We start from the raw sequence: 25,572 nt of genomic DNA on the forward strand, positions 1-25,572 counted from the left end.
GTTCCTTGACGGAATGCTACGACGAGCTTGGCAACAAGTATCAGCTTCCCGTTTACTGCTTGGCCCCACCCCTAAACCTTATCACAGAGAAGTGCGACGAAGAGGCGGCTGAGGTACCCGACCCCCCGGTTCACACCAAGCGCGAGTTCCAGCTCAAGGTCCGCTTGTCCACTGGGAAGGACGTCAAACTGAACGCCAGCATGGCAGACACGATCGGGCAGCTGAAGAGGCAGCTGCACACAGAGGAGGGCATCGAGCCCTCTCAGCAGCGGTGGTTCTTCTCTGGAAGGCTGCTCACCGACAAGATGCGACTGCAGGAAACCAAAATCCAGAAGGACTTTGTGGTACAGGTTATAGTCAATGAGGTAGCCGCTATTTAATTACTAGATTAAAAATAAATCCATATGCAATGACAAATGAATATTTTATCTTGTACAAGAACTGAAGGGCTCTGAACATGGTTGATGCGAGGAGGAGGATGGAGGTGGAGTGCATTGGAACATGTATGGTGGTCTTTGGTCGCTTTCTTCATCAGTCAGCTGCAGTGGAAGCCAAACATAGGAACCATATTTAATTTACCTTTTACTCTGGCCAGCTGGTGAATACTTTAGATTGAAATGAAGCTGATTTCTCTTGCTCTCCTATCCCATTTCCTCCTCTTCGTCGTCTTGTTCTCTCCACCCCCACCCCACCCCCCACCCCAGTCTCACCCATGCCCTTCCTTGCATCCCTCCCACTTGGTTCCAATATCCCCACCTCCTCTCCTCTTTGATTTTAGCTCAACTCCTTCAACGAAGGGCAATAATTCTGGCAGAATTGCCACTCATTTCACTGTGGTCCTTTTGATCAGGGTACTTGCAGTGGAGATCTTTTTAAAGGCTGCTCTGTAGTAGCATATAGACAAAGTGTACTATACATGTTTTACATTGGCTTTCACTGTGCAGTGGTTAATCATATGTTTATGTTGCAGGCATGCAAGGGCCTAGCTAAGCACCAAAAAATTTGTGTTATATGCATTAATCACACCAATCAACATTTCAAATAGAACTGTGCTTCCATTTAAAAAAATATATATATATACTGATGTAAATTCAGTTTTTTAAATACCAAACTACTACAGGCTGACTCTAACTTGGGTGTGGAAACTGGAGCATGCAAAGACCTCTCCTGGACATGATCATCCAAGTGTTGGGAACAGAGTTGATGGGCTAAATGGCTTAATTCTGCTCTTATGTCTTGGCCTTCTCCCCACCAGGTGCTCGCAGTCTGAGAGCAAACCACACACTCAACCTTTAACAAAGGTTTCCTTTGCAATCTTTGTACAAGCCTGCAGCCATTAATGGAACTGTTGTCTTTTGGGATAAGGTTGCAGAATCCTTTCTAAACCCTTTAAGGTTCAGATGTGCAAAGCTAGTGTAGGAGTAAAGAAATGGATTATGGAGCTGATTGAGTTCATGAATAGTTACGGGGCACTACAGCACAGAAACAGGCAATTTGGCCCAACTAGTCCATGCCAAACTGTTGCTCTGCCTAGTCCCATCAACCCGCATGTTGACCATGGCTCTCCATACCCCTCCCAAAGATGTACTTATCCAAACTCTTAAATATTGCAATCAAACCCACATCCATCATTTCCACTGGCAGCTTGTTCTACACTCGCACCACCTTGAGTGAAGTTGTTCCCCTAAATATTTCACCTTTCAACTTTTAATCTATGAATACTAGTTCTAGTTTCACCAAACCTCAGTGGGGAAGAAACCTGCTTGCGTTAACCTAAATCTATACCACTCAATTTTGTATACCTCTTTCAATTCTTCCCTCATTTTCTAATGCTCCAGGTATAAAATCCTAACCTACCAATGTTTCCCTATAACCCAGAGATAAGACTACCATGAGTGACACCTGGGTTGCATTTGAGGTCTACTAGGGCTGATTTGGATGGAAGTTGGGGGAAGGATCTGTTGAAGAGGTTTGGTGATGCTAATGATCCAAACAACCTGAAAGGATTTTCAGGTCTTAATTATTCCCTCTTCCTTCAATTCATTCGGTCCTTGTATTTTAATCCAGAGGATCTAAAACTAGAAACATTAAATGATAATTTAAGGCTTTCACAAGTTGTGCTTTCTTACCATCTTCTGAGAGCTCCAATCTTGCTTGAATTGCTATGTCTTTGGTGCTACATCATGGACTTCATCTCTCCCCTAATCACATACCTTACCAGGTCCCAGCCTCTGTGTTCCTGCTCGTCACCCTCATCAGACCACCGATCTCACTGCACACCCTTCTCTTTATACAGACTATCACCCCTCTCTGCACTGGCTCCTACTGCAGGGTTTTAACTCAAAATATCCACAATTCCTTTCTCCCTGCAGATACTCCTTGATCTGCTGAGTTTCTCCAGCAGATTGTTTGTTGCTCCAGATTCCCACAGCTGCCGTCTCTTATGTCTGTCTTAACAAATAAATACTGAAGGAAATGGAAACTAGAAACACGAACAAGATGCCAGAAGAGTTCAGCAGGTCAGCGATTAGGTGTGAAGATGAAACATTAATCCTGTCATCAGATGTAGGTATCTAAAATGATTTAAATTAGAAACTACAGTACCCCAAAATGAGCTTTAGACCGTAAGACATTGGAGTAGAATTTGACCATTCAGCCCATCAACTTTTTGGGCTATGCCAGTTAATAATCTTTCCTCCTTTTGTCATAAATGCCCAACTTCGTACATTTGCACTGACTACATTATACTTAATCCCACCACATGTATTGGTGACCACTCAAGAGTTTACAGCACAGAAATGGGCCCTTCAGCCCAACGCGTTCATGCAAACCAAGGTGCCCACCTGGCCTAGACCCATTTGTTTGTATTTGGCACCCTGGGTTGCACACTATTACCACCATGTCTGTAAGAAAAGTGCTAATGTTTTCTGAGAAATTACATCAGGTTTATTTTAATCACCTCTATTCCCTACCTTTTGCTCATATCTGCTCATCTGTGGATTAAACAGACAGCAATTATATTAAATATTCTAGTAGTTGTCCCACAGCCAGTGGACCAGCTGCTGCATTAATGCACTTAACCAGAAGTTATCTTGCAGACTTATTCATAGTTTGAGTGTGTCTTTGCTGCCAAACATTGTATAACACCCATTTAAATGGTCAGGCACGGAGTTACGACTCAACTAAGCACATCCGTCTTCGATTAAGTGTGATAAAACAGAAACAAATCCTTTTTAATTAGCTGATTTAAAATGAGATCCTACAACTCGTTCACTTAAGAGATACAAGAAGACACTTGGGCAGTCTAAAGGTTCAATAGTGAACCCTGGAGCACTGAAATATCATCCTACACCCCCCACCTCTCAAAACCACCAATACAAACAGTCTGGCAGCCGTTATAAAATTGCATTTAATTCTGTTAAGGATTGGTGAAGCATCTCCCAGTGACTTGTGCTGTTTACACAATACAGAATTCTGCTATTGGGTGTTTGAGTCTGATTGTGATGTGTGTAAATATTGGATGACATTTGTGTATATTTAGCTTCTTGGAGCAGAATTGTTTTCAGAATACAAGTTTATTTTCTTTTCTCCCAATCAAAGTAATTCTATATCTGTACAAGCTCTTTATAATATGTACATTTATAAAATGGTTACAGTGATTTGTAAGTGTATTTTTTTTAATGTGATCCTAAAGTCTGAATCATAATTGTGAAAACTTTGCACAGTGTGTCTTGAAATTGGCAGACATGGTCAGGTTTGGTATCTGGTTAATCCCAGACTGTTTGGTTCTGAGGGCTTAAATGGTGACCCCTGCTGGTAAGAGTGTGACATGACCAGGCTGGCATTTAGTACCACTTATTCACCACCACCCTTTCGCTTTAAAAAAAATTCCTCATCTCTCTTCTAAAGGACTGTCCTGTGCCATCAGGCTCTACACTCCTTCCTTCCTTCCTTCCTTCCTTCCTCCCTCCCTCCCAACTATAGGAAACAGGCTTTCTACCTTCTTTATGCTGTAGATCAATACAATAAAGCAGGGGATCTGTGGACCCCAGGTTGGGAAGCCCTGATTCTAGGACTTTAAATATTTGATAGGTATTAATGAGATCTTCTTTCTCTCTCTCTCTCTCCCCCCTCCCCCACCCCACCCACCATTCTCCTAAACTCCAGCAAGTACAAGCCAAGAGCCATTACCGCTCCTTACATTAATTCTTTTATTCCTGCAATCATTCTGTTAAACCTCCTCTGGACCCCCTCCAATGCCAGCACATCCTCTTCTTGGACATGGGGCCCAGAATTGCTCTCAATACTCCATGTGTGGTGTGACCAGTGTCTTGAAGCCTCAGCTTTATCATGCTTGAGAGAACCCCTCAGTCTCCTTTACTCCAAGGAGAAAAGGGTCAGGCTGCCTAACTTGTCCCTCTAACATCTAAACCCAGTAAATCATTGTAAAGGGACAGTGCAACCCTTAGTTTCATGTTCCTTATTCATAAACTGTATGTGAGCACAGCCTGTACTACTTATCCACACTTGTATTTATCCTGAAATGGAGTCCTTCTGGGGAAATTCCTTTCAGCTGTGAGTTCCAGCAGTTAGACCCAGTAACAAGGAATCACAGGAACCTGTGTCCTATTGCTCTTAGTGGAGGTCAAGGGTCTAAGAGCCATTGGTGGAGTAACCTGGATGAGCAATTGCAATGCAGGGTGAAGATCGGGGTCATCATTGCCAGAGGCATGATTGCTAAACAAATGCAGTGCATGTGGGAGGATTCGGAGGGCTAAATCCCACCACGTGGATTGGTGACCACTCGAGAGTCAGAAACAGAGGTTTCATGATGTATATTCATCATTTCAAGTGAAGTACTGTGCCAACAATCTTAATGGACATTGCAAGCCTCTGTCTTCAGGTCTTCTATTTTTGAGTTATTTGACAGCTGGCTTTTTGGCTCGGATGTTAAAACAAGATCCAATCTGCCTGTATGGATGGAAGAGATTCCTGACAGCTTACTCCTCTCTTTTGGGTGTTGGCCTACACTCTAACATCACTAGGTGTCATATGGCAAGTTGGGTTCATTGCTAAAACTCTAAAAGAATAAGATCCCTCAAGACATGTTTTGGCTGTTTAGTAATATACATGGGTATCACCTAATGTTAAGTCACAATGTCAGCAAAGGCACCATTAATGGTCTGTTAGTATTTTTACTATGGCGCAATCAGTCACTTCTGTAACTAGTACAATAAGCTATCATGTACTAATCTCACCAAATTGAACATTATATTCTCCCTCCCCCCTTTTCAATTCCCATTCTTCATCCCTTCTCAAATGCCTATCACCTCCCTCCGGTGCCCCCTACTCTTCCTCCCATTGTTCACTATACTCTCGTAGCAGATTCCTCCCCCTTCAACCCTTTACCTTTCTATCTTTCCACCTATCACCTCCCAGCTTCTTTCTTCATCTCCCATCTACTTATCTGGCTTCACCTATCATCTTCCAACTTGTAATCCTTCCTCTTACCACCCCACCTTATTCTGGGTTCTTTCTCCTTCCTTTCAGCCACTCCCTAGATGCTGCTGGACTTGCTGAGTTCTTTCAGCATTTTGTGCATTATTCTGAATTTCCAGCAAGCAGCATCTCTTGCTTCAGTATTATACTAGTCCCTTCCAAGTGGATGGAGAGCCGGACAAATTCCACCTTTTTACCAGAGACCCCAGGTCCAGTTCTGGTCTGCATTATTAGAGAGTGCCTGCTTCAGCCCTTGACTTAATGTTCCATGTCCTCTAGCAGAGGAAATCATGTACACGTAACTGTCCCTTTGAATTGAAAACCTCCTCCATAGTGGGCTGAAGTTAAGCCAAGACCACAAGTGACCTCTCCTTCATATTCCTCCAAGCATTACCTTTGGGAGCAGGGATAAAAGACACAATAAGCGTGTGGTCCCAACTTATTCCTTGAACACCACCACTAACTAGAAAATAAATCTTTCTCTTGCTGTGGAAGGGTTGTGCTCATTAAAGCTGCCTCACTCTGAACTACAAGCAAAATACAACTTCAATCCTTTTCCTGAGACCTGTGTTAAGAGGTGCTGATGAAGAGTCTTAGCTCAAAACGTTGCCTGTTTATTCCTTTACATATTACTGCCTGAGTTGATGTGTTCCTCCAGCATTTTTTGTGTTACAGTAAAAGGTAAGTTCAAGTTGTTATTGAGTTTAGAAAACTCAAATGGAGGCAGATTTTAAATTAAATCATCTGTTATTTTGGACTCCTGCTGTAGTGTGTGGCAGTACCACACAAGCCCTAGAAGTATGTCTGCAGCAGCAGTCATGTAGTTTAAAGACCAACTTTCCTGGGTCAGAATGAAAATCCTCCTCATCACAACTACAAATTTAAACAGCATCTCTGGAATATCATCTCAGTTCTTTGTTTAAAATGGGCAGTGTTCTGACAAGATGAAAGTAACAGACAGGATGTCTCATTTCACTGCTGGACAGTCCGAATCCTTTTCCCGCTCTGGACCAAGCGGTCTCGCCAGTGTGGGCGCTGTAAGCTGCATATTGATCAATACCATGCTTGGGCCTGAATCACTGCAGCCAAGGAGTGCTTGTGTTTGTTCCTGTGTGGTTTCCAGGAGTGGTCCTGAGATGGAAGGGTGAGTCTCTGCACTGTATTGTGTGCCATGTGCTTCCTGCAAGACAGTCTCCTCACGGGCACCTGGATCGCTTGGCAGTACTGCGGAAGAGAGGTGATACTTACAATCGGCTGATACCCAGTTCATTTCCACATGCAATAAAAGTTACTTGCACAGAATGCACCTTTACAATAATGCTGATTAAATTTTAACTACATTATTGGCTCTGAAGTAACTAAGGAGGTGGTGATATATTTCACTATATTTTGATGTGATAAATAAACTTGAATCTTTCATCTTGCTCTTTCTTTTCCTACACAACCAATGTTACACATGTAGACCACACTAAGCTCCCATTAGCACTAAAAATGTTACACAAACATCAGCCATGTTCCCGTCAACTCCTCTCAGACCACTTACCTATTCACTAGAGACAATTTACAGTGACCAGGTAACCTAACCACCTGCACATCTGTCAGAGCAACCCAGAGAGAAAACATGCAAACTCTACAATGAGTACCAGTGGTCAAATTGAACTCTGGTCACTTGAGCAATGAGGCAGTAGCACTAATAGCTGGGCCTCTGCCAATGTGCTCTACCTTGTAAGAAGAGTTAGGCAGACAAAATCAGCTTCTGTGCAGTAATATCCTCCACGTAACTGGATTAAGGTAAAGTCCCCAACAAATGACTGTTCCAATTTGGGAAATGGTTCAGCACCTAAAGAAGAGGAATGCAGCTTGTGTTCTACATTGCATCTGTCGTAAACATCGGTGCCAAGCCCAATTAACCTTGCTGGGATCATCTATATGAAGAGCATTTGATGGCTCTGGGCCTGTCCTCGCTGGAATTTGGGGGGGGTGGGGGAAGAGGAGGAAAAAACCTGATTGAAACCTATCAATTGTTGAAAGAGTGGGTGTGGAGAGGATAGTGGGAGAAGCAGAGGACACAACCTCAGTGTTTGGACAGAGGAGAAATTTCTTTAGCCAGAGGGTAGTGAATCTGGAATTCATTGCCACAGCCAGCTGGAGGTTGGTAAGTTCTTGACTAATAAGGATATCAAAGGTTACAGGAAGAAGGCAGAATGGGATAATAAACCAGCCATGATGAAATGGCCAAATTCTGTTTCTTCCTCATCTGAACCATCGCGCTTGCCTAGATGAGCTTATCAACCCAGCAAGCCCAAGCATTAAGAAGCCTACACATCCACCACATTCCATACCTGGAGCTACAGAACCCGTCTCCACGAAGGTGTCCAAGCACCTTTCCTCCTCGGTTCCACTCCCAACCTTTGACACCATTACCTCACTGCAATTAAGAACAATAGGCACACATGTCAAACAGCAGTAGGAAGTTCAATAAAGTGACTTTACATTTTATTATTTTCTGACCTGCACATTTTGGGACTGTCAGCCAACACTCACTGGGGGACTTCACCCCTCTGCATCACTGTGGGTTTGGGTTCTACCTCAGCATAAAATGGAGACCAACACATCGAGCTGCAGTGTCTGAGCGACCATGCCTGAGACATTAAACAACTTTTTGGGAGATTGTACTCCCAAAGAACAGAGTTCTCAATATCCCATCCTTCACATAAGAGATTATACTGCAGGATAATCGCACATTTAGATCTTTGTGATCTGGTCACTGTACAGTTGAAAGTAAACTTACTATCAGAGAAAGGGTATGTTACTATATACTACCCTGAGATTCATTTTTTGCAGCTATTTACAAGAAAAAAAATACAACATAATTTTTCTTAAAAATCTACATAAGAAGACAAACAATCAATGCACAAAAGACAAACTGGAAAAAAAAATATGAAGTACATGTAAAGAGTCCTTGAGTGTGAGTCTGTTGGTTGTGGAATCAGTTCAGAGTTGTAGTGAGTAAAGTTATCCACACTGGTTCAGGAGCCTGATGGCTGTAGGGTAATGGACGCAAGGCTCCTGCACAACAGCAACAGTGAGAAGAGCGCATAGCTTGAATGGTGGGATTCTTTAATAATGGATGCTGCTGTCTTGAGGCACTGTTGCATTAAATGATCACTGAAGTTAATGAGGAGGCTCGAGGGCTGATCAGCTGCGGTACAAGCCTGGACTTTAGGGTTGAAACCAAAGACTGAAAGTTGATCAGAAGTTTGGAAGTTGTAGCCCGATGGCCGATAGCTGATGCCTGGAGGCCCAGAGGCCTGTCTTGGATTGGACGGCGGTCCGTGTGTGTGTGTGTGTGTGTGTGTGTGTGTGTGTGTGTGTGTGTGTGTGTGTGTGTGTGTGTGTGTGTGTGTGAGTGAGTGAGAGAGAGAGAGAGAGAGAGAGACAGACAGAAATGGGGTTTGTTTTGTTGTGTTTCGCCGAGCACTATGAACACCAGAATGTGTGATCACACTTGCAAGCTACTCTCAATGTGTCCTTAAGAGTGTTGGAATGCAAATAAAGCATTTCACTGTATGTTTCAATGTACATATGATAAATGAATCTGAATCTGCTTTGCCCCCATTATTTCAGAACATACCTGCTGTGTTGCCCCTGTTCCTTCAGGGTCCGTAGCAAGATGTCCTGGTGCATGGTCTGGATGTGATGGAGCAGTGTTGCCTCCTTGGTGTACTTCTTCTTACAGTGGCCACAGCTCAGCATCCGAGAGTTGGTCATGTGAATGTTCCTCACATGTCGCTTTAGATCACCTGTGTAGTAAACCTCTGCTTGGATTAAGTATCTACGCTCCAGGGAGTTAAGCCTGGAACCTTTTCTCATCACTCAGGTCCAGACAATGTCCTGGTAGACTCATTTATTTAGGACTACCAGGAAGTACACACAGTAACAGGTCCTTCCAGCTCAACAACCCACACCAACCAATTAACCCACTACCCTGGTCTTTGGAATGTAAGAAACCAGAAACCCATACAGTCACAGGGACCACAGCAGAATTGACCCTGGGTCACAGGCACAGTAATAGCATTATGCTAACCTTTACACTATTCTGCCCTCTGTTCTGCACTTTTTCTAGTTCAATAACATTTTGCCCATTACATCGTGACCAAAATGCACACAATACTCATCTTGTATAACTGCGACATCGCTTCCCAACTATAATACTCAATGCCCTGATTACAGGCCAACAGGCCAAATGCCTTTTTCTCCACCACGTTTTTGGTGGCAAAAACAGGAAAACAGATTATTGGTGGCAAAAACAGGAAAACAGGTTATTATCTGAATGGTGGCCAATTAGGAAAAGGGGAGGTGCAACAAGACCTGGGTGTCATTATACACCAGTCATTGAAAGTGGGCATGCAGGTACAGCAGGCGGTGAAAAAGGTGAATGGTATGCTGGCATTCATAGCAAGAGGATTCGAGTACAGGAGCAGGGAGGTACTACTGCAGTTGTACAAGGCCTTAGTGAGACCACACCTGGAGTATTGAGAGCAGTTTTGGTCCCCTAATCTGAGGAAAGACATTCTTGCCATAGAGGGAGTACAAAGAAGGTTCACCAGGTTAATTCCTGGGATGGCAGGACTTTCATATGATGAAAGACTGGATCAACTAGGCTTATACTCGTTGGAATTTAGAAGATTGAGGGGGGATCTTATTGAAATGTATAAAATCCTAAAGGGATTGGATAGGCTAGATGCAGGAAGATTGTTCCCGATGCTGGGGAAGTCCAGAACGAGGGGTCACAGTTTGAGGATAAAGGGGAAGCCTTTTAGGACCGAGATTAGGAAAAACTTCTTCACACAGAGAGTGGTGAATCTGTGGAATTCTCGGCCACAGGAAACAGTTGGGGCCAGTTCATTGGCTATATTTGAGAGGGAGGTAGATATGGCCCTCATGGCTAAAGGGATCAGGGGATATGAAGGGAAGGCTGGTACAGGGTTCTGAGTTGGATGATCAGCCATGATCATACTGAATGGTGGTGCAGGCTCGAAGGGCCGAATGACCTACTCCTGCACCTATTTTCTATGTTTCTATGTACCATGGAGACCATCCTAACTGGCTGCATCACCATCTGGTATGGACAGATTGGAAAAAGCTGCCTGAAGTTGTAATCTCAGCCAGCTCCCTCAATGGGTACTAGCCTCCCCAGCGTTCTGAACAACTTCAAAAGGAAATGCCTCAAAAAGGCCACATCCATCATTAAGGACCCCCATCACCCAGGACATGCCCTCTTCTCACTGCTACCATCAAAGTGGTGGTACAGGAGCCTGAAGAAACTCAATGCTTCAAGAACAGCCTTTTCCCCTTCACCATCAGATCTCTGAAAGGACAATGATATTAAATCTGATCCTAATTGTCTACCTGTGATGCCACTTTCAGCAAACTATACAATCAATAATTCCTTCTGTTCTATAATGCACATGAGGTGTGAGGGAGAAGTGCAAGACCAGACACAAACTGAAGCTTTGTCAGGGAGATCGCTCGAGGCATTTGTGGGATCTTGGAGCAACAAAAATTGCCTTTTTCTAGGGGTAGAAGACAATCTTGGAACATTGACAACACTGGAGATCACTATTCGACTCATTGCTAGTTTCAAGAGTCCTTACACTATCCCCCACCTTCTTCCACTGGGTCTGTAGCCTTGTAGTTCACAAGTCCACATCCCAGTCATGATCAAATGCAGGGAGGGTGTCTTCCTCTCCTACCCCTTCAGGCAATGAGTTCCATACACCACCACCCCCTAGAGACAAAAGTTTCTAATCCTATCAGTTGCTTTAAATCCATGACCCCTGGGTTTTGATCTCTCCACAAGGGTAATCATTCTCTTTCCTCCTACCCCTCCCGTCAGGCAGAAAATATGAAAGCCTGGAAACAAGTATCACCAGGCTCGAGATAGTTTCTATCTCACTTAGACTATTGAATAGACTTCTCACATGCTAAAACTTTTGATCTCTCAGCCTACCCATTGCAGACCTCGCACTTTTGTCTCCCTACACTGCACTTTCTCTGTGATTGTGACACTGTCTTGCATTTTGTTATCCCTACAAAGGACTGTGAGAATAGCGGAAAGGATCATAGGGGTCTCCCTACCATTGATTGGGACATTTATCAGGGGCGCCAGTATTATTAAGGATCCCACCCAACTATCCAGCATCCTCTTTGACCTTCTACCATCAGGCAGGAGACTATGATGCATAAAAGCAAGAATGGTCAGGATGGGAAACAGTTTCTTCCCTCAGGCCATCAGGCTTCTGAACTCCTGGCCGCATTGTATTCGAAGTGTCACTGGTTAATCTGTTCCGTACCTTACAACATTTAATATTAATGCAGTTTAGTTTGTTATATATGTGTAATTCATCTGTACATTGTATCCTTACCTTCATAAGTTATCGTGTGTTACGTGCTTTACACCCTAGATTGAAGAAACATCTAATTTCTATACACATTATATACTGTACATGTATGTAGTTAAATGACAATGAACCTCACTTGTCACCGATGGGAGTGGGACAAACAGTCCATCAGTAGGGGTGGGTGGGATCCTTCATGATGTTACTGGCCCTTTGCCAGCAACATTCTGTATACATGTCCAATAAGTAAAGAGTTTTCAAATAGGGCGAGGAGGCGCACCAAATCTGTTGCAGACATTGTGTGGAATCCAGAAGCTCTAACCATGCAGCAGAGTTTGGAAGCTGAGTCAGTGCGTTTCCAGTGATGCTAACACTGAGCACGGGGATGTTTACAAGTAGCACATGTCACATTGCTAAAGTCAAGGCTGAAACCAGGCTTGTGACTCTAATATCTGGCATTCTTCACATTAAAATAGCTGGGCATTCTCCTCTGAGTCACACCGTAGTGCTGATTGTATTACGCATGCTTGATTCCAGCTGATAGATTTGCATTTATGGAAATGTTTCACAACTTTGGAACACATAGTCCTAAATAAACCAGAACAGTTCTCAGGGAGCAAGTTAAAGGCTGCGATCTAATCCAGGGGTTCAGAGGGTTTATATATAGAGTAACAGATTCCAGGGCGGGTTACAGGCTGGGATCTAATCCAGGGGTTCAGCGGGTTTATATATAGAGTAACAGATCCCAGGGCGAGTTACAGGTTGCGATCTAATCCAGGGGTTCAGAGGGTTTATATATAGAGTAACAGATCCCAGGGCAAGTTACAGGCTGGGATCTAATCTAGGGGTTCAGAGGGTTTATATATATATATATATATATATATATATATATATATAGTAACAGATCCCAGGGCAAGTTACAGGCTGGGATCTAATCCAGGGGTTCAGAGGGTTTATATATAGAGTAACAGATCCCAGGGCGGGTTACAGGCTGGGATCTAATCCAGGGGTTCAGAGGGTTTATATATAGAGTAACAGATCCCAGGGTGAGTTACAGGCTGGGAACTGATCTGAGGACCCTGGCTTCACTCACCTGACTGGAAGAAGGATTTCTGGCACTGACTGCACTGGAAAGGCCGATCCTTGGTGTGAAAGCGCTTGTGAACCACCAAGTCGCTGGAAAGACAGAACAGAAGACAACTTTAGGAGCAAGCGGCTCTACGGGGTAGGGTTGGGGGCATGAGGGTGGGCAGAGGGGCTAGGTGAAATCACTCCCAGTCGAATGGTGGGCATGAAGCGCCCCCTCACCTTGCCCTGAGGAAGGCCTTGCCGCACAGGTCACACCGGTGGGGCTGTGTTCCGCTGTGAATGTGAGCGTGTCGTCGCAGGTCACAGTGCTGGATGAACTGCCGGTCACACTGGGGGCACTTGTATCTGGCATCATCCTGCAGTGGGAATTTGGGGAAGTGAAGGAGAGATAGCATTAGAACTCCACAGAACCAATCGGAACAGGCCCTTCGCCCACCATGTCTGTGCCAAGTACAAGGCCCAATTAGAGTTCGAGTCATGCAGCACAGAACTGATCCATGCCAACCAAGATGTCTCATCCAAGGTAGTCTCATTTGCCCTTATTTGGCCAATATCATGTACCTGTTCAGAATGGTTACGGAAGTTGCCTCAACCACTTACTCTGGCAGCTCGTTTCATTTACAGACCACCCTTTGGGTGAAAAGGTTGGCCCTTGGATTCCAAATAAAGCTTGGGGACTCAAGAATTGCAGTTGATGTTACACCAGCAACTGGAGATGAAAAGATCGAGAGAGGATGAAAAGGCCCAAAAGGGGAGTGCTGGAGGCAATGAGAAGGGGTCATCGGTGGTAGGGTAAGGAAGGTGAGAACATCTTGTCATAGAAATTTCCTTTTCTCTTTGGAGTGAAGGAGATGTGAGTGGCTTGATAGATGTGCATGTGGAAAGATAATCAGTAAGATCAAAAGAGTTCAGAGAACACAAGAGATTCTGCAGGATGCTGGAATTCTGAAGTGTTACGGTCTCTCTCTCTCTCTCTCTCTCTCTCTCACACACACACACACACACACACACACACAGTGCAGAGGCTTTGGAGAGGATGTAGAAAAAGTTTACCAGGATGCTGAATGGATGAGAAGGTATGAGTTACAGAATAATGAAAAGTTGGACATATTTGTGTTATTTTCTCTGGAACATTGGAGGCCTCCAGAGACTTGCTAGAGGTCGATCAGATTATGAGTAGTGTTGATAGAGTAGACAGTTAGTGTCTCTTTCCCAGGTTGAAGTGTAAAGTACTAGAGAACATTGCTTTAAGGGGAAAGGGGGGAGAAGTTTAAAGGAGACGTGTGGGGCAATATTTTTGAAACAGAATAGTGGGTGCCTGAAATGGGCTGTCAAATACAATAGAGGGTGTTCAACAGCCTCTTAGACAGTCACAATAACAACGCAGGCAATGGAGGGATATGAACCACGTGCAGGCACAAGGGATTAGCTTAATTTGGGATCACGGTCAGCACGAACGTGGTGGTCGAAGGGCCTTTCCTGTACTGGATGAAGCTGTGTTCGAGCTTACAGGACAGATGCAGCTCTGGTGTGAAAATCTACCAACCTCAGTGTTAACCATGTGGATCTTCTTGTGTCGGACGTAGTTGCCACGACGATTGAAGGTCAAATTGCAGGGGTAGCATCTGTACAACTTCCCTTCCACTTCCGGACCTGCTTAAAGAGAAACATTCCGGGAATCATGGCTGAGGAAGTCCGCAGGCTCAGCCGGACGCCAGTAGCGACAGTCACTGGGCACACTCACCTGGCTGCTTTACCATAGGCTCCTCTGGGCTCGTTTCCTGGGACATGGTGAAGATGAGGGACCCTGCTGAGAGCAGTGCGTCTGCTGTGGCCAGGGTCAGCTTCCGGGTGCCAGTCTGCAGCAGGACCTGGAAGGGGTGGAAGAACTCAAGAGCATAAATTGGGAATGAATATACTCAGGCAAATGCACAAGAGGAAATATTTAGGGAGCACTTGCATGGGGTCTGGCTAGGTCTATCCCATTAAGACGGGAAAAAGACAGGGTGAAGGAACCATGGGTGACTAGAGAGTTGGAACATTTAGTTAAGAGGAAGAAAGAAACATACTTAAAGCTTTAGGAAGCAATGATCAGACAGGGCTCGAGAGTAACAAGGTAGATAGGAAGGAGCTTAAAATAGACTTTGGAGAGTTAGAAAGAGGCATGAGAAACCCTTGGGAAGTAGGATTAAGGAAACTCCAGACATTCAACATGTACAGGAAGAACAAGCGGTTGGTGATAGAGCCAGACACATTAGGGCCATTAAGAGACTCTTAGATTGGCACACGGATGCAAGAAAGAATGGAGCACTATTGGGAGGGAAGAATTAGACTGATCTTGGATCATTTAAAAGGTCAGCACATCGTGGGCTACTATACTGTACTTTTCGATATTCTAATCACTACTTCAGTAACGCTATGACCACCTTGTACTAACATAGACTCTTCTGGTTCTAATTGTTTTTTTTTTGTAAAAATTGTGTGTGTTTTCCTGTAGAATGTGCTTTTACGACACTAGTGCCTGTGACGCTGTTGCAAAGCAAGTTTTTCGTGGCACCTGTGCATACATGTGCTTGTGCATACGACAATAACATCAACTTTGACTTGGACTTTGAATAACCAGGAGGTGATAACGAAGCTTCAGTTTGATCCTGGACATCCTAGGAACAATCCGTCCTCACGTCGGCCGGTCAGCGGCCAGCTGGGCAGAAATTCCAACATCTTTCTCAACTTGTGTATGGCACGCTTACAGTTATACGTTAAAGCACTGAGTTCCGGCATCTGGAAGCTTCATAAAACTCTAGTTAGGCTGCTCCTGGAGCATTGCATTCATCCCCGATCGCTCTATTACAGGAAGAATGTGGAGGTTTTGGAGAGGGCGCAGAGGAGATTTACCAGGATGCTACCTGGATTAGGAGGCCTCTGCTCTAAAGGACTCTGGACGAACTAGGGTTGTTTTCTCCAAAGCAGCAAAGGCTGAGGGAAAATCTGACAGGTTTGTAAAATTATGTGAGGTATAGATGGAGCGGACAGTCAGAATTTTTTCCCAGTGTCAAAATGTCTTAAGAAGGCATGATTTAAGGTGAGAGAAGGTAAAGTTCAAAGGAGATGCACAGGGTTGGTTTATATGCTCTATACCCACGATTCTGACCCCACCACATGCCAACATAACACTTTATAAGATCCCCCTAAACCTGCCTCATTACTTCCTTCCGTCTAAAACCCACCTCTCTAACTGAGTAATCTGCAATTAGTTGCTTCCAACCATCATTTTCAGCTCACTAGCAAATACTTGAGACATTCTGGGACATCCAAGGCAACATGGTAACATAGAAACACAGGAAAACTACAGCACAATACAGGCCCTTCAGCCCACAAAGCTGTGCCGAACATGTCCTTACCTTAGAACTACCTAGGCTTACCCATAGCCCTCTATTTTTCTAAGATCCATATACCTAGCCAAGAGTCTCTTAAAAGACCCTATTGTTTCTGCCTCCAACGCCGGCAGCCCATTCAACACACTCACCACTGACTTACCCCTGACATCTCTTCTGTACCTACTTCCAAGCACCTTAAAACTATGCCCTCTCGTGTTAGCCATTTCAGCCCTGGGAAAAAGCTTCTGACTGTCCACACGATCAATGCCTCTCATTATCATTATAGATGTAATGAAATACAGTGCAAGTGATCACTGATTGGCATACTAAACCTGCCACTGTCTGTATCTTCTCCCCATGATTGGGTGGGATTCCTCTGGGTGCTCTGGTTTCCTCCCACATTCCAAAGACATATGGTTTAAGGTTATTAAATTGTGGGGATGCTATATTAGCGCTAGAAGCACGGCAACACTTGTGGGCTGCCCCTGGCACATCCTCAGACTGTGTTGGTCGTTGACAGAAACAATGCATTTCACTACATACATGTGACAAATAAAGCTAATGTTTTTAATCTAATCTCTTTTTGAATTGTCAACATGAGTTGGGAGTGGACATCATGATGAGAGGAAAGTCAGGCAGCACCTACAGAAATTAATAAACAGTTGACGTTTCGGGCCAGGACCCTTCTCAGTCCTGATGAAGGATCTCCGCCCAAAATGTCAACTGATTATTAATTTCCTCCAGCACTTTGTCTGTGTTGCCCTGGATTTCCGGCATTTTTAAAATCTCATGTCAGTAAATAACGCTAATTATTAGGCAACAACAACATAGTGCGACACACAGCCCTTGATTCCATTGTACCTGGGAGGGATGTAGGAGTTCAGTGATGACCGCAAGGTCCTTTCCGTACATTTTGATGCCGTTGGGGAGCTCCAGGATCATCTCCTCAGGCACCTGAAGCTCTGAATCTTCCTGCTGCACCGTTGACAAGACCAGGACCTGAGGGTCGGACACTTCAGTGAAGGGCTCAGCCTGCCCGGCAGCTTCTAACTGGTTGTTCTCCAGCAAAGAAGGCGTGGCAATTTCACTCAGTACCTGCGCCGTTTCCAGTAGGTCCCAGCTCTCTGCGAGCAGTGAGAAAGAGAATCAGAATCAGGTTTAGTGTCACGGACACATGTTGTGAAATTCGTTGTTTTGGAGCAGGGAGTTGAGGCTTTCGTGATGAGAGGCAATTTTTTTTCATTAGTTTCCTTTCTTTCTTTTTCCACTTTTAGAGCAGTGGGAATGCCACACAGAATACTGCAGGATGCAGGAAGGTAGGGAGACCTCCAGTGTCCCTGACAACTTCACCTGCAGGAAGGGCACCTAGCTGCAGCTTCTAACAGACCATGTTAAAGAGCTCCGGACCATTCAAGAGGCTGAGGGGGTGGAAAAACAGGACATACAGGGAGGTAGTTACACCCAAGGTACAGAACACAGGTAACTGGACGAGAGTCAGGAGGGAGAAAGGGGTTAAACAGAAAGTGTAGCCACTTTGGATACTATGGGGGAGGGGGGTATGATCTAGCAGAGGAAAGTCACAGCAGTCAGGTCTCTGGGTCTGTGGCTCAGAAGGTGGAGGGGAGAAGAAGATGCGAGCTGTTGTGATAGGGGATGCTTTGATTGGGGAACAAAAAGGAGATTCTGTGCACGAGAACGGGATTCCCGGGTGGCAGGGTCAGGGACATTTCAGATTGAGTCTGCAGCATTCTTAAGTGGGAGGGTGAGCATCCACTTATGATCCACGTTGATACCAATGACTTGGGTAGAATGGGTGGCAAGGTTCTGCAAAGCAAGTTCAGGGAGTTAGGTGCTAAGTTAAAATACAGGACCTCCAGGGTTGTGATCTCAGGATTGGTACCCATACCATATGCTAATGAGGTCAAAAATAGGAAGATCATACAGTTTAACACGTTGCTAGGAAGATGATGCAGGAGGGGAGGGCTTCAGATTTTAGGATCATTGGGCTCTCTTCCAGGGAAGGTGGGACATGTACAGAAGGGAGAGTTTGCACCTGAAGTGGAGGGTTAAAAATATAAGATGAGGTAGTAAATTGGATTAGACATCGATTTCATGGAAGAAGCCTGAGAGTGGTTGCCTCTCTGACTGCAGGACCGTGACTATTAGTGTGCCTCAGGAACTGGTGCTGGGTGCATTGTTGTTTGTCATCTACATCAGCAAACTGGATGATAATGTGATTAACTGGATCAATAAATTAGTGGATGACACCAAGAACGGGGACGTAGCGGACAGTGAGGTAGACTATCAAAGCTTGCAGCGGGACCTGGACCAGCTGGGAAAATAGGCTGAGACATGGCAGATGGAATTTAATGCAGACAAGTGTGAAGAGTTTCACTTTGGGAGAACCAACCAGGGTAGATCTCACACGGTGAGCAGTAGGGCACTTAGGGGTGCAGTAGAACAGAGGGATGTGGGAATACAGATCCACAGGGAGACGGTATTAACTACAGGAGATGGAATGTCATGTTTAAATTGAATAAGGCATTGGTGAGGCCTAATCTGGAGTACTGGGTGAAGTTTTGGTCACCCACCTACAGGAAAGATGTAAATAAAATTGAAAGAATGCAGAGAAAATTTATAAGGATGTTGCCAGGGCTGGAGGACCTGAGTTATAGGGAAAGGTTGAATAGGATTAGACTTTATTCTCTAGAAAAAAGAACGAGGGGAGATTTGATAGCAGTATACAAAATTATGAGAGATATAGATAGGTTAAATGCAAGCAGGCATCTTCCAATGAGACAACACATACAAAAAGCTGGAGGAAATCAGCAGGTCACACAGCATCTATGGAAATGAATAAACAGTTGATGTTTCAGACCGAGAGCCTTCTCCAGGATTGGAAAGGAAGAAGGAAGTAACCAGAATAAAACGGTGGGGAGGGGAAGGAGGATAAGTGGGTGGTGACAGGTGAAACCAGGTGGGTAGGGAACGTAAAAGGCTAGATGGGAAGGAATCTAATAGGAGAGGAGAGCGGACCATAAAAGGAAGAGAAGGAGGTGATCCAGGGGTTTTGGGGGGTGGGGGGGGGAGATGATAGGCAGGTGAGAAGAGGCAAGGGGCCAGAGTGGGGAACAGAACAAGTGGGGAGGGGGAGGGGGAGAAAATATTATTTTTACCGGAAGGAGAAATCGATATTCATGCCATCAGGTTGGAAGCTACCCAGGTAGAATATAAGGTTTTGCTCCTCCACCTTTTATCACTGAGGCTGGATGAGACTACAACTAGAGGTCATGAGTTAAGGGTGAGAGGTGAAATGTTTAAGAGGAACATGAGGAACTTCTTCACTCAGAGGGTGGTGAGAGTGTGGAACGAGCTGCCAGTGGAAGTGATGACGTGGGAGAGATTTCCACATTTAAGAGAAATTTGGATAGGTACATGGAAGAGGGGTATGGAATGCTATGGACTAGATGCAGGTTGATGGGACTAGGCAAATTAATGGTTCTGCACAATCCTGATGGACCAAAGGGTCTGTTTCTATACTGTAGTCTTCTATGAGTCAGCACAGTACAATACATGATACAAAAACAAGTACAAATGGAGAACAAAATAGTGAGGTAATAGACCACTCAGAAATCTGATGGTGGAGGGGAAGAAGCTCCTCCTAAGACATTGAGTGTGGGTCTTCAGGCTCCTGTACCACCTCCCTGATGGCAGCAATGAGAAAAGAGCTTGTCCCAGATGGTGAGGGTCCTTCGTGATAAATCCCACCTTATTAAAACATTGCCTTTTGAAGATGGCTAATGCCCACGATGGAGCTGCCTGAGTTTATAACCCTCTGCAGCTTTTTCACTGGACAGGGATAAAACCAATCAGAATATTCTCCATGATACATCCCCCATAATCTCTGCAGGTAGATGACAGAGATATGTGTTCAACCTGTTGTATCTCCACAGGAGAAACTTACACTCAGTGGCACAGTTACCTCCTTCACTGTACAATGTCCCTTCACCAAGACCCTAAGGTATTCACAAGATTAAACAAGCATTAAGAAGTCACCCACTTCAACTGCTCTTCCACCAAGTCCCTCAGGAATACAGAGGGAACATAGAAATATATCTTAAACAACTGCTTTCGGCATTTTCCCGTAACCTCTGGTTGCCCCTAACGCACTTAGCCAATAGTATATGTTTTGGTAAATCTTTTCTCCACCTTCTTTCTCCAATACATAAAGCCTGAAACCCAGACTTAACAATTCAGAAACAGCTTTGTCCCTCTGTCAACAGATTTCTCAATGGTCCATGAACAGTACCTTTTTTTTTGCAATATTTATCTATTTTATACTAATTTATGTTTTTTCACTGTAGTGCTGTTGCAAACAACAAATTTTATGTCATATAATAAACTGTATTCTGGTTCTGAGCATAGAATGGAATAGCACAGGAACTATTGTATGGGAGCAACCAAGCATTGAACGGAAGTCCCTACAAAGCACTGTGAGAATGGCTGAGAGGATCATAGGGGTCTCCCTACCATCCATCGGGAATACTTATCAGGAGCAATACATACGCAGGGCTCTTCGTATTATTAAGAATCCCACCCATGCATCCAGCATCCTCTTTGACTTTCTACCCTCAGGCAGGAAACTCTGATGCATAAAGACAGGAATGGTCAGGATGGGAAACTTTCTTTCCTCAGGCCATGAGGCTTCTGAACTCCCTGCAGCAATGCATTCCGTGTCACCCGTTAATCTGTTCCATACATTACAATATTTAATTTATGCACTTTACTTCATTTATCTATGCATAATTCATCTTAGATCTTATCCATACTTTCATATGTTATTGTGTGTTATGTGTACTACAGTGCTTTACACTCTAGTCCAGAGAAACATCTCATTTGACAGTAGACCAAGTATATAGTTAAACGACAATAAACTTATTTGATTCAAGAAGAGGTCCTTCAGTGCACAGCGTTGTGATAACTAAGTAAACAAATCCCTCCTCCCTATACAAGGTCCATGTCCCTCCATTCTCTGTATATTCATGTGCCTATCTAACAGTCTCTTAAATGCCTTGTAATTGCCTCCACTACCGTCTCCGGCAGCATATTCATGGCACCTGCCACTATTACTCCCATTCACATGCTCCTGAAAGGTGGACCCAGCACCCCAAGTGTGGCCAAGCCAAAGTTTTATAAAGGTTCATCATACCTGCCATAGAACAATACAACACAGTCTCTGCATGACCATGAAGCAGACCCTTCCTTCTGAGGAGAGCTGGAGTTTGCACATCTATGCTCATGTCATTCGACAGACGTGCAGTAGAGAGCATCCTGACAATATGGATCACTGCATGGTACGGACACTGCAATGTGGCGGACAGGAAGGCGCTACAACAGGAAGTCAAAACTGCCCAATGCATCACCAGCACCAACCTACCCGCCATCGAGGGCATATATACAGAAAGCTGCCGCAAAAGGGCCAGTAGCATCACAAAGGATCCCACCCATGCCGCTCATGGACAAGAGAAAAATCTGCAGATGTGGAAATCCCAAGCATCACACACAAAACACTGGAGGAACTCAGCAGGCCAGGCAGCATCAATGGAAAAGAGTAAACAGTCGATGTTTCGGACCAAGACCCTTCAGCAGGCCAGGAGGAAAGAAGCTGAGGAGTCAGAGTAAGAAGGTGGGGGAGGGGAGAGGAGGGAGAAACACAAGATGATAGGTGAAACTGGGAGGGGGAGGTAGACTGATGAAAGAGATACAAGGCTCAAGAAGGGGGAATCTGACAGGAGAGGACAGAAAGCCATGGAGGAAAGAAAAGGGGGAGGAGAACTGGAGAGAGGCGATGGGCAGGCAAGGAGATAAGGTGAGAGAGGGAAAAGGGGATGGGGTGGGGGGCCATCACCAGAAGTTTGAGATATTGATGCTCATGCCATCAGGTTGGAGACTAAACAGACAAAATATAAAGTGTTGCTTCTCCAACCTGAGTGTGATAGCTTATGTACATAGATTGATTGTATGTCCATAATGTGACAATAGGCACAGGAGTGTCTGTATATAAGGTTCTCTTGCCCTCTATTTATACACTGCACAGTCTCTTTGCATTTTTAATATCTTTCTCAACCTCTCCTGCATTTTTTTAATACACTGCACACATGTACTCACTGGTAGAAACTTGGGTTTCTGTCCACCTCCCTTACCTTTTGCCACATCTAGTGTGTGAGCGGCAGCAGCTATCGGTGCTCTGGTGACCTGATCACTCCCAGCCGTTCCCTCTGAAACAGTGAATGGTCCAGATTCTGGAACCTGGCTTCCTTGACACATAGGGCTGGCCTCCATCTGACTGTCCACTGTGGTGTCTCTATGACCCTCCTCACCGTGAGCCATTGCTGAATCAGAATTGAAGCTGTTTCTGTCGTGGGGGCTAGTGGCTTCTGCTTTCTCAGAGACAATAAGCATCTCATTCACCGGTGCCAGCGGGTGCCCACTGACTTCCATCTGGTCAGGTGTCCGAAGAGATGCCAGTTCAATCAAAGAAGGGGATAGGAAAGCCAACTTCTCATCCACCTAGCCCTGGACAAAAGCAAACAATCGCAGATGCTGGGATTCGAAAACAAATCCCGGCAACAATGGGGATACTCAGCAGGTCAGACAGCATCTGTGGAGAAATAGCAGAATTCAAGTTTATTACATGTACATTGAAACATACAATGAAGTGCATTATTTGCGCCAATGGCCAATTGTCTGAGGATGTGCTGGTGGGGGAAGGCAGTTCACGAGTGTTGTCATGCTTCTGGCACATTCCCACAACACATTAACTCTAACCTGTAAATCTTGTGGAATATGGGAGGAAACCGGAGCGCCCAGAGGAAATGTACTAACTCCTTACCAACAGGGGCAGGAATTTAACCCTGACCTGAAAGCTGGCTCTATAAGCCATTGCACTAACCACTGTGCTGCCGTGCTGATGAGAAGGAAGGCCTGTGGTAGAGTTAAAGGAGAGAAAAAATGAAAATGCGATAAGGAATGCAAGGTGTGCCTGGAAGAAAGGCTTTAGATCCTGAGGGCTGGAAAGTGCCCCATCAAAAGGTTAGTTACTGTTCTTCCAGCTTAGTTAGGTGTCCGTGGAATGGTTTCAGTCAGACCGGGAAAGGGAGGGAGATTTAAAGGTATAGTCAACTGGCTTATGCTTGTATGCAGTGTTTGACAGAGGTCACTCAGTCTGGGTCCAGTCACTGTGGCAGAGGAGACCATTTCAGACGGTCAATTGAAAAAAAGTGAAACTCTGCTTCAGCTGGTGAGTTACATCAGCACAACATAGTGGGCTGAAGAGCCTGTCACTGTCCTACATTCTATGTTGCAAGTTCTACACCTATGTTTGCCTGAAAGGTTCTAGTCAATTGGATAGGAGCAGGTAAAACTAAATTTTCCAGAATTTCATTCACATAATCTTGGTCGCAAAGCAGGACCTTTTGCTCAGCAAGCTTGATGGTTCCTTTGCCAATCTCACCAATCACTGACTCTCTCCCCACCCAATGAATCCTCACCCACAGCCCACGGACATTCTCCCCCATCACTAACTCTTCCCCATATCCACTGAATCTCCACCCACAGATACTCTCCTCCCTCACTGGCCCTCTGATCGCCTTCAGCCACTTTCCCCTTCACTGACTCTCCCCATCCACTGAATACCATCCCACAGACCATGGACATTCTCCCCAGCAACTGAATCCCTTCCCACAGCCTTGAGCCACTCTCCCCACCCACTAAATACCATCCCACAGCTTATTAACTCTCTCCACCCACAGCAGGCAGACACTCTTCCACATCACCAATGCCCTCACCACCCAAATCACCTCCCATAGCCCATGGCCGCTCTCCCACATCACCGATTCTCTCCACCACGCTCAAGAACAGCTTCTCTCCCATTTTTAAGTCTATTGAATGGTTCCCTAGTACGATAAATGGGCTCACAACCTCACAGTTTATCTCGTTATAGTCTTGCACCTTATTGTCTGTATGCACTCTGCATTTTCACTGTAACTGTAAGACTTTATTCTGTATTATGGTTTTACTTCACACTGCCTCAATGCACTTTGTAATGACAGATCTGTATGAATAAGATTCAAGATGTGTTCACTGCATCTCAGTAAACATGACAATAATAAACAAATTTACCATTCTATATCTTACCTTGTACTACCTCAATGCACAGTTGTAATAAAATATACTGTATATAGCTGGCATGCAAAACAAAAGTTTTTCACAGCTCCTCCATACATGTGACAAAAATAAACCAATTTACCAAATGAGCAGTGTATAGAGAAATCACTCCTTTGCAAAACTACCCTTGCAAATGACAAAACACCAGTTTTCCAAATGGAAAGGAAAACATTAACCATGAAAATAAAATCTTAAATGGAGAAGTCACTTAATTGTAAATGTTGCATTAAAGTTGCAAACTCAGTTTTATTTGACTAACTAGTTGCTATGGATGGATATAGCTGCCAGTGCCTGTTCCTGTCCTGCTCCTTGGCCTTGTCTCTACAGTTGCCCCAACCCCTACAGCCTAACCCTAGCATCTGTATCCTGCCCCTCATCAAGACAAGGCTCCAGCTCGTCCTTTCCCACGATACCACCATAGTACTTCACTCTCGCTCTCTGACTGCAAGCACCGGTCCGCTACACCCGCTAAGAGCGACACAGCCGACGCTAAATCTCTCCCCCACCCCTGATCGAGGTAAATATGATCCTTTCCCCCACCCTGTTGAAAACCGATCCGCGGAGCCCAGGGCGCCGCCATCTTGTTTTGATGTCGACCGTGTGCCAACGACGAGCGCGGCCAGCCAAGAGCGGCGCGACTGTCTGCTGGCGTGTGGTCGCCGCCCTACTGGCCTGGAGGACCCCGCTGCCGGGCAATGGAAGCAAGGTCGATGGAATCTAAGGCAAATGAGATTCCTCAGATGCTGGAAATCTCGATCGATGTGGTAGAGGAACTGCAAAGAAACAGGAGACCGTGAGACAAAGGAGCAGAATTAGGCCATTCAGCTCATCAAGTCTGAGCCACCATTCCATCACGTGTTCTTGTCCCTCTCAACCCCATTCAGCTGCCTTCTCCCCGTAGACTTGACGCCCTTATTAATCAAGAAGCTGTGAACCTCCGCTTTAAATACACCCAATAATTTGACCACCACAGCCGTCTG

General features: G+C 44.9%; 2 protein-coding genes across 3 annotated transcripts in view; one reads left to right on the forward strand and one right to left on the reverse strand.

The window, feature by feature from the left end:
- Positions 1-3,659, forward strand: part of ubtd1b (ubiquitin domain containing 1b) — a 108,037-nt gene extending 104,378 nt beyond the window's left edge. The window contains exon 3 of the mRNA XM_072239008.1: positions 1-3,659. Coding sequence (XP_072095109.1) covers positions 1-380 — 380 coding nt within the window. The 3' untranslated portion in view covers positions 381-3,659.
- On the reverse strand, positions 2,973-25,195 carry LOC140185605 (uncharacterized). 2 transcript variants are annotated; one of them, XM_072239006.1, is made up of 10 exons: positions 25,133-25,195; positions 22,570-23,027; positions 17,228-17,490; positions 14,734-14,860; positions 14,536-14,642; positions 13,209-13,345; positions 12,994-13,076; positions 9,134-9,302; positions 7,842-7,927; positions 2,973-6,723 (listed from the first exon to the last, which is right to left on the reverse strand). In XM_072239006.1, the coding sequence occupies exons 2-10, from the start codon at positions 22,865-22,867 to the stop codon at positions 6,467-6,469; spliced, it is 1,527 nt and encodes a 508-aa protein (XP_072095107.1). In that variant the 5' UTR covers positions 22,868-23,027; positions 25,133-25,195; the 3' UTR covers positions 2,973-6,466. The 2 variants fall into 2 exon arrangements, with proteins under 2 accessions (XP_072095107.1, XP_072095108.1); XM_072239007.1 differs by lacking the exon at positions 25,133-25,195 and adding an exon at positions 24,563-25,121.
- Positions 25,196-25,572: the final 377 nt, after the last annotated feature.

This window comes from Mobula birostris, chromosome 21 (assembly GCF_030028105.1).
Source record: "Mobula birostris isolate sMobBir1 chromosome 21, sMobBir1.hap1, whole genome shotgun sequence".
Classification (NCBI taxonomy): domain Eukaryota; kingdom Metazoa; phylum Chordata; class Chondrichthyes; order Myliobatiformes; family Myliobatidae; genus Mobula; species Mobula birostris.

What these genes read in the sequence shown, in the direction of transcription:
- LOC140185605 (XM_072239006.1), bottom strand. Translation starts at nt 22,867, where the DNA reads ATGGAAGTCAGTGGGCACCCGCTGGCACCGGTGAATGAGATGCTTATT. An exon ending in TCCACATGGTTAACACTGAG is followed by an intron (nt 13,346 to 14,535) that starts GTTGGTAGATTT and finishes TTCCCACTGCAG; the next exon opens with GATGATGCCAGATACAAGTG. An exon ending in GAACAGGGGCAACACAGCAG is followed by an intron (nt 7,928 to 9,133) that starts GTATGTTCTGAA and finishes TCTTAATTGCAG; the next exon opens with TGAGGTAATGGTGTCAAAGG.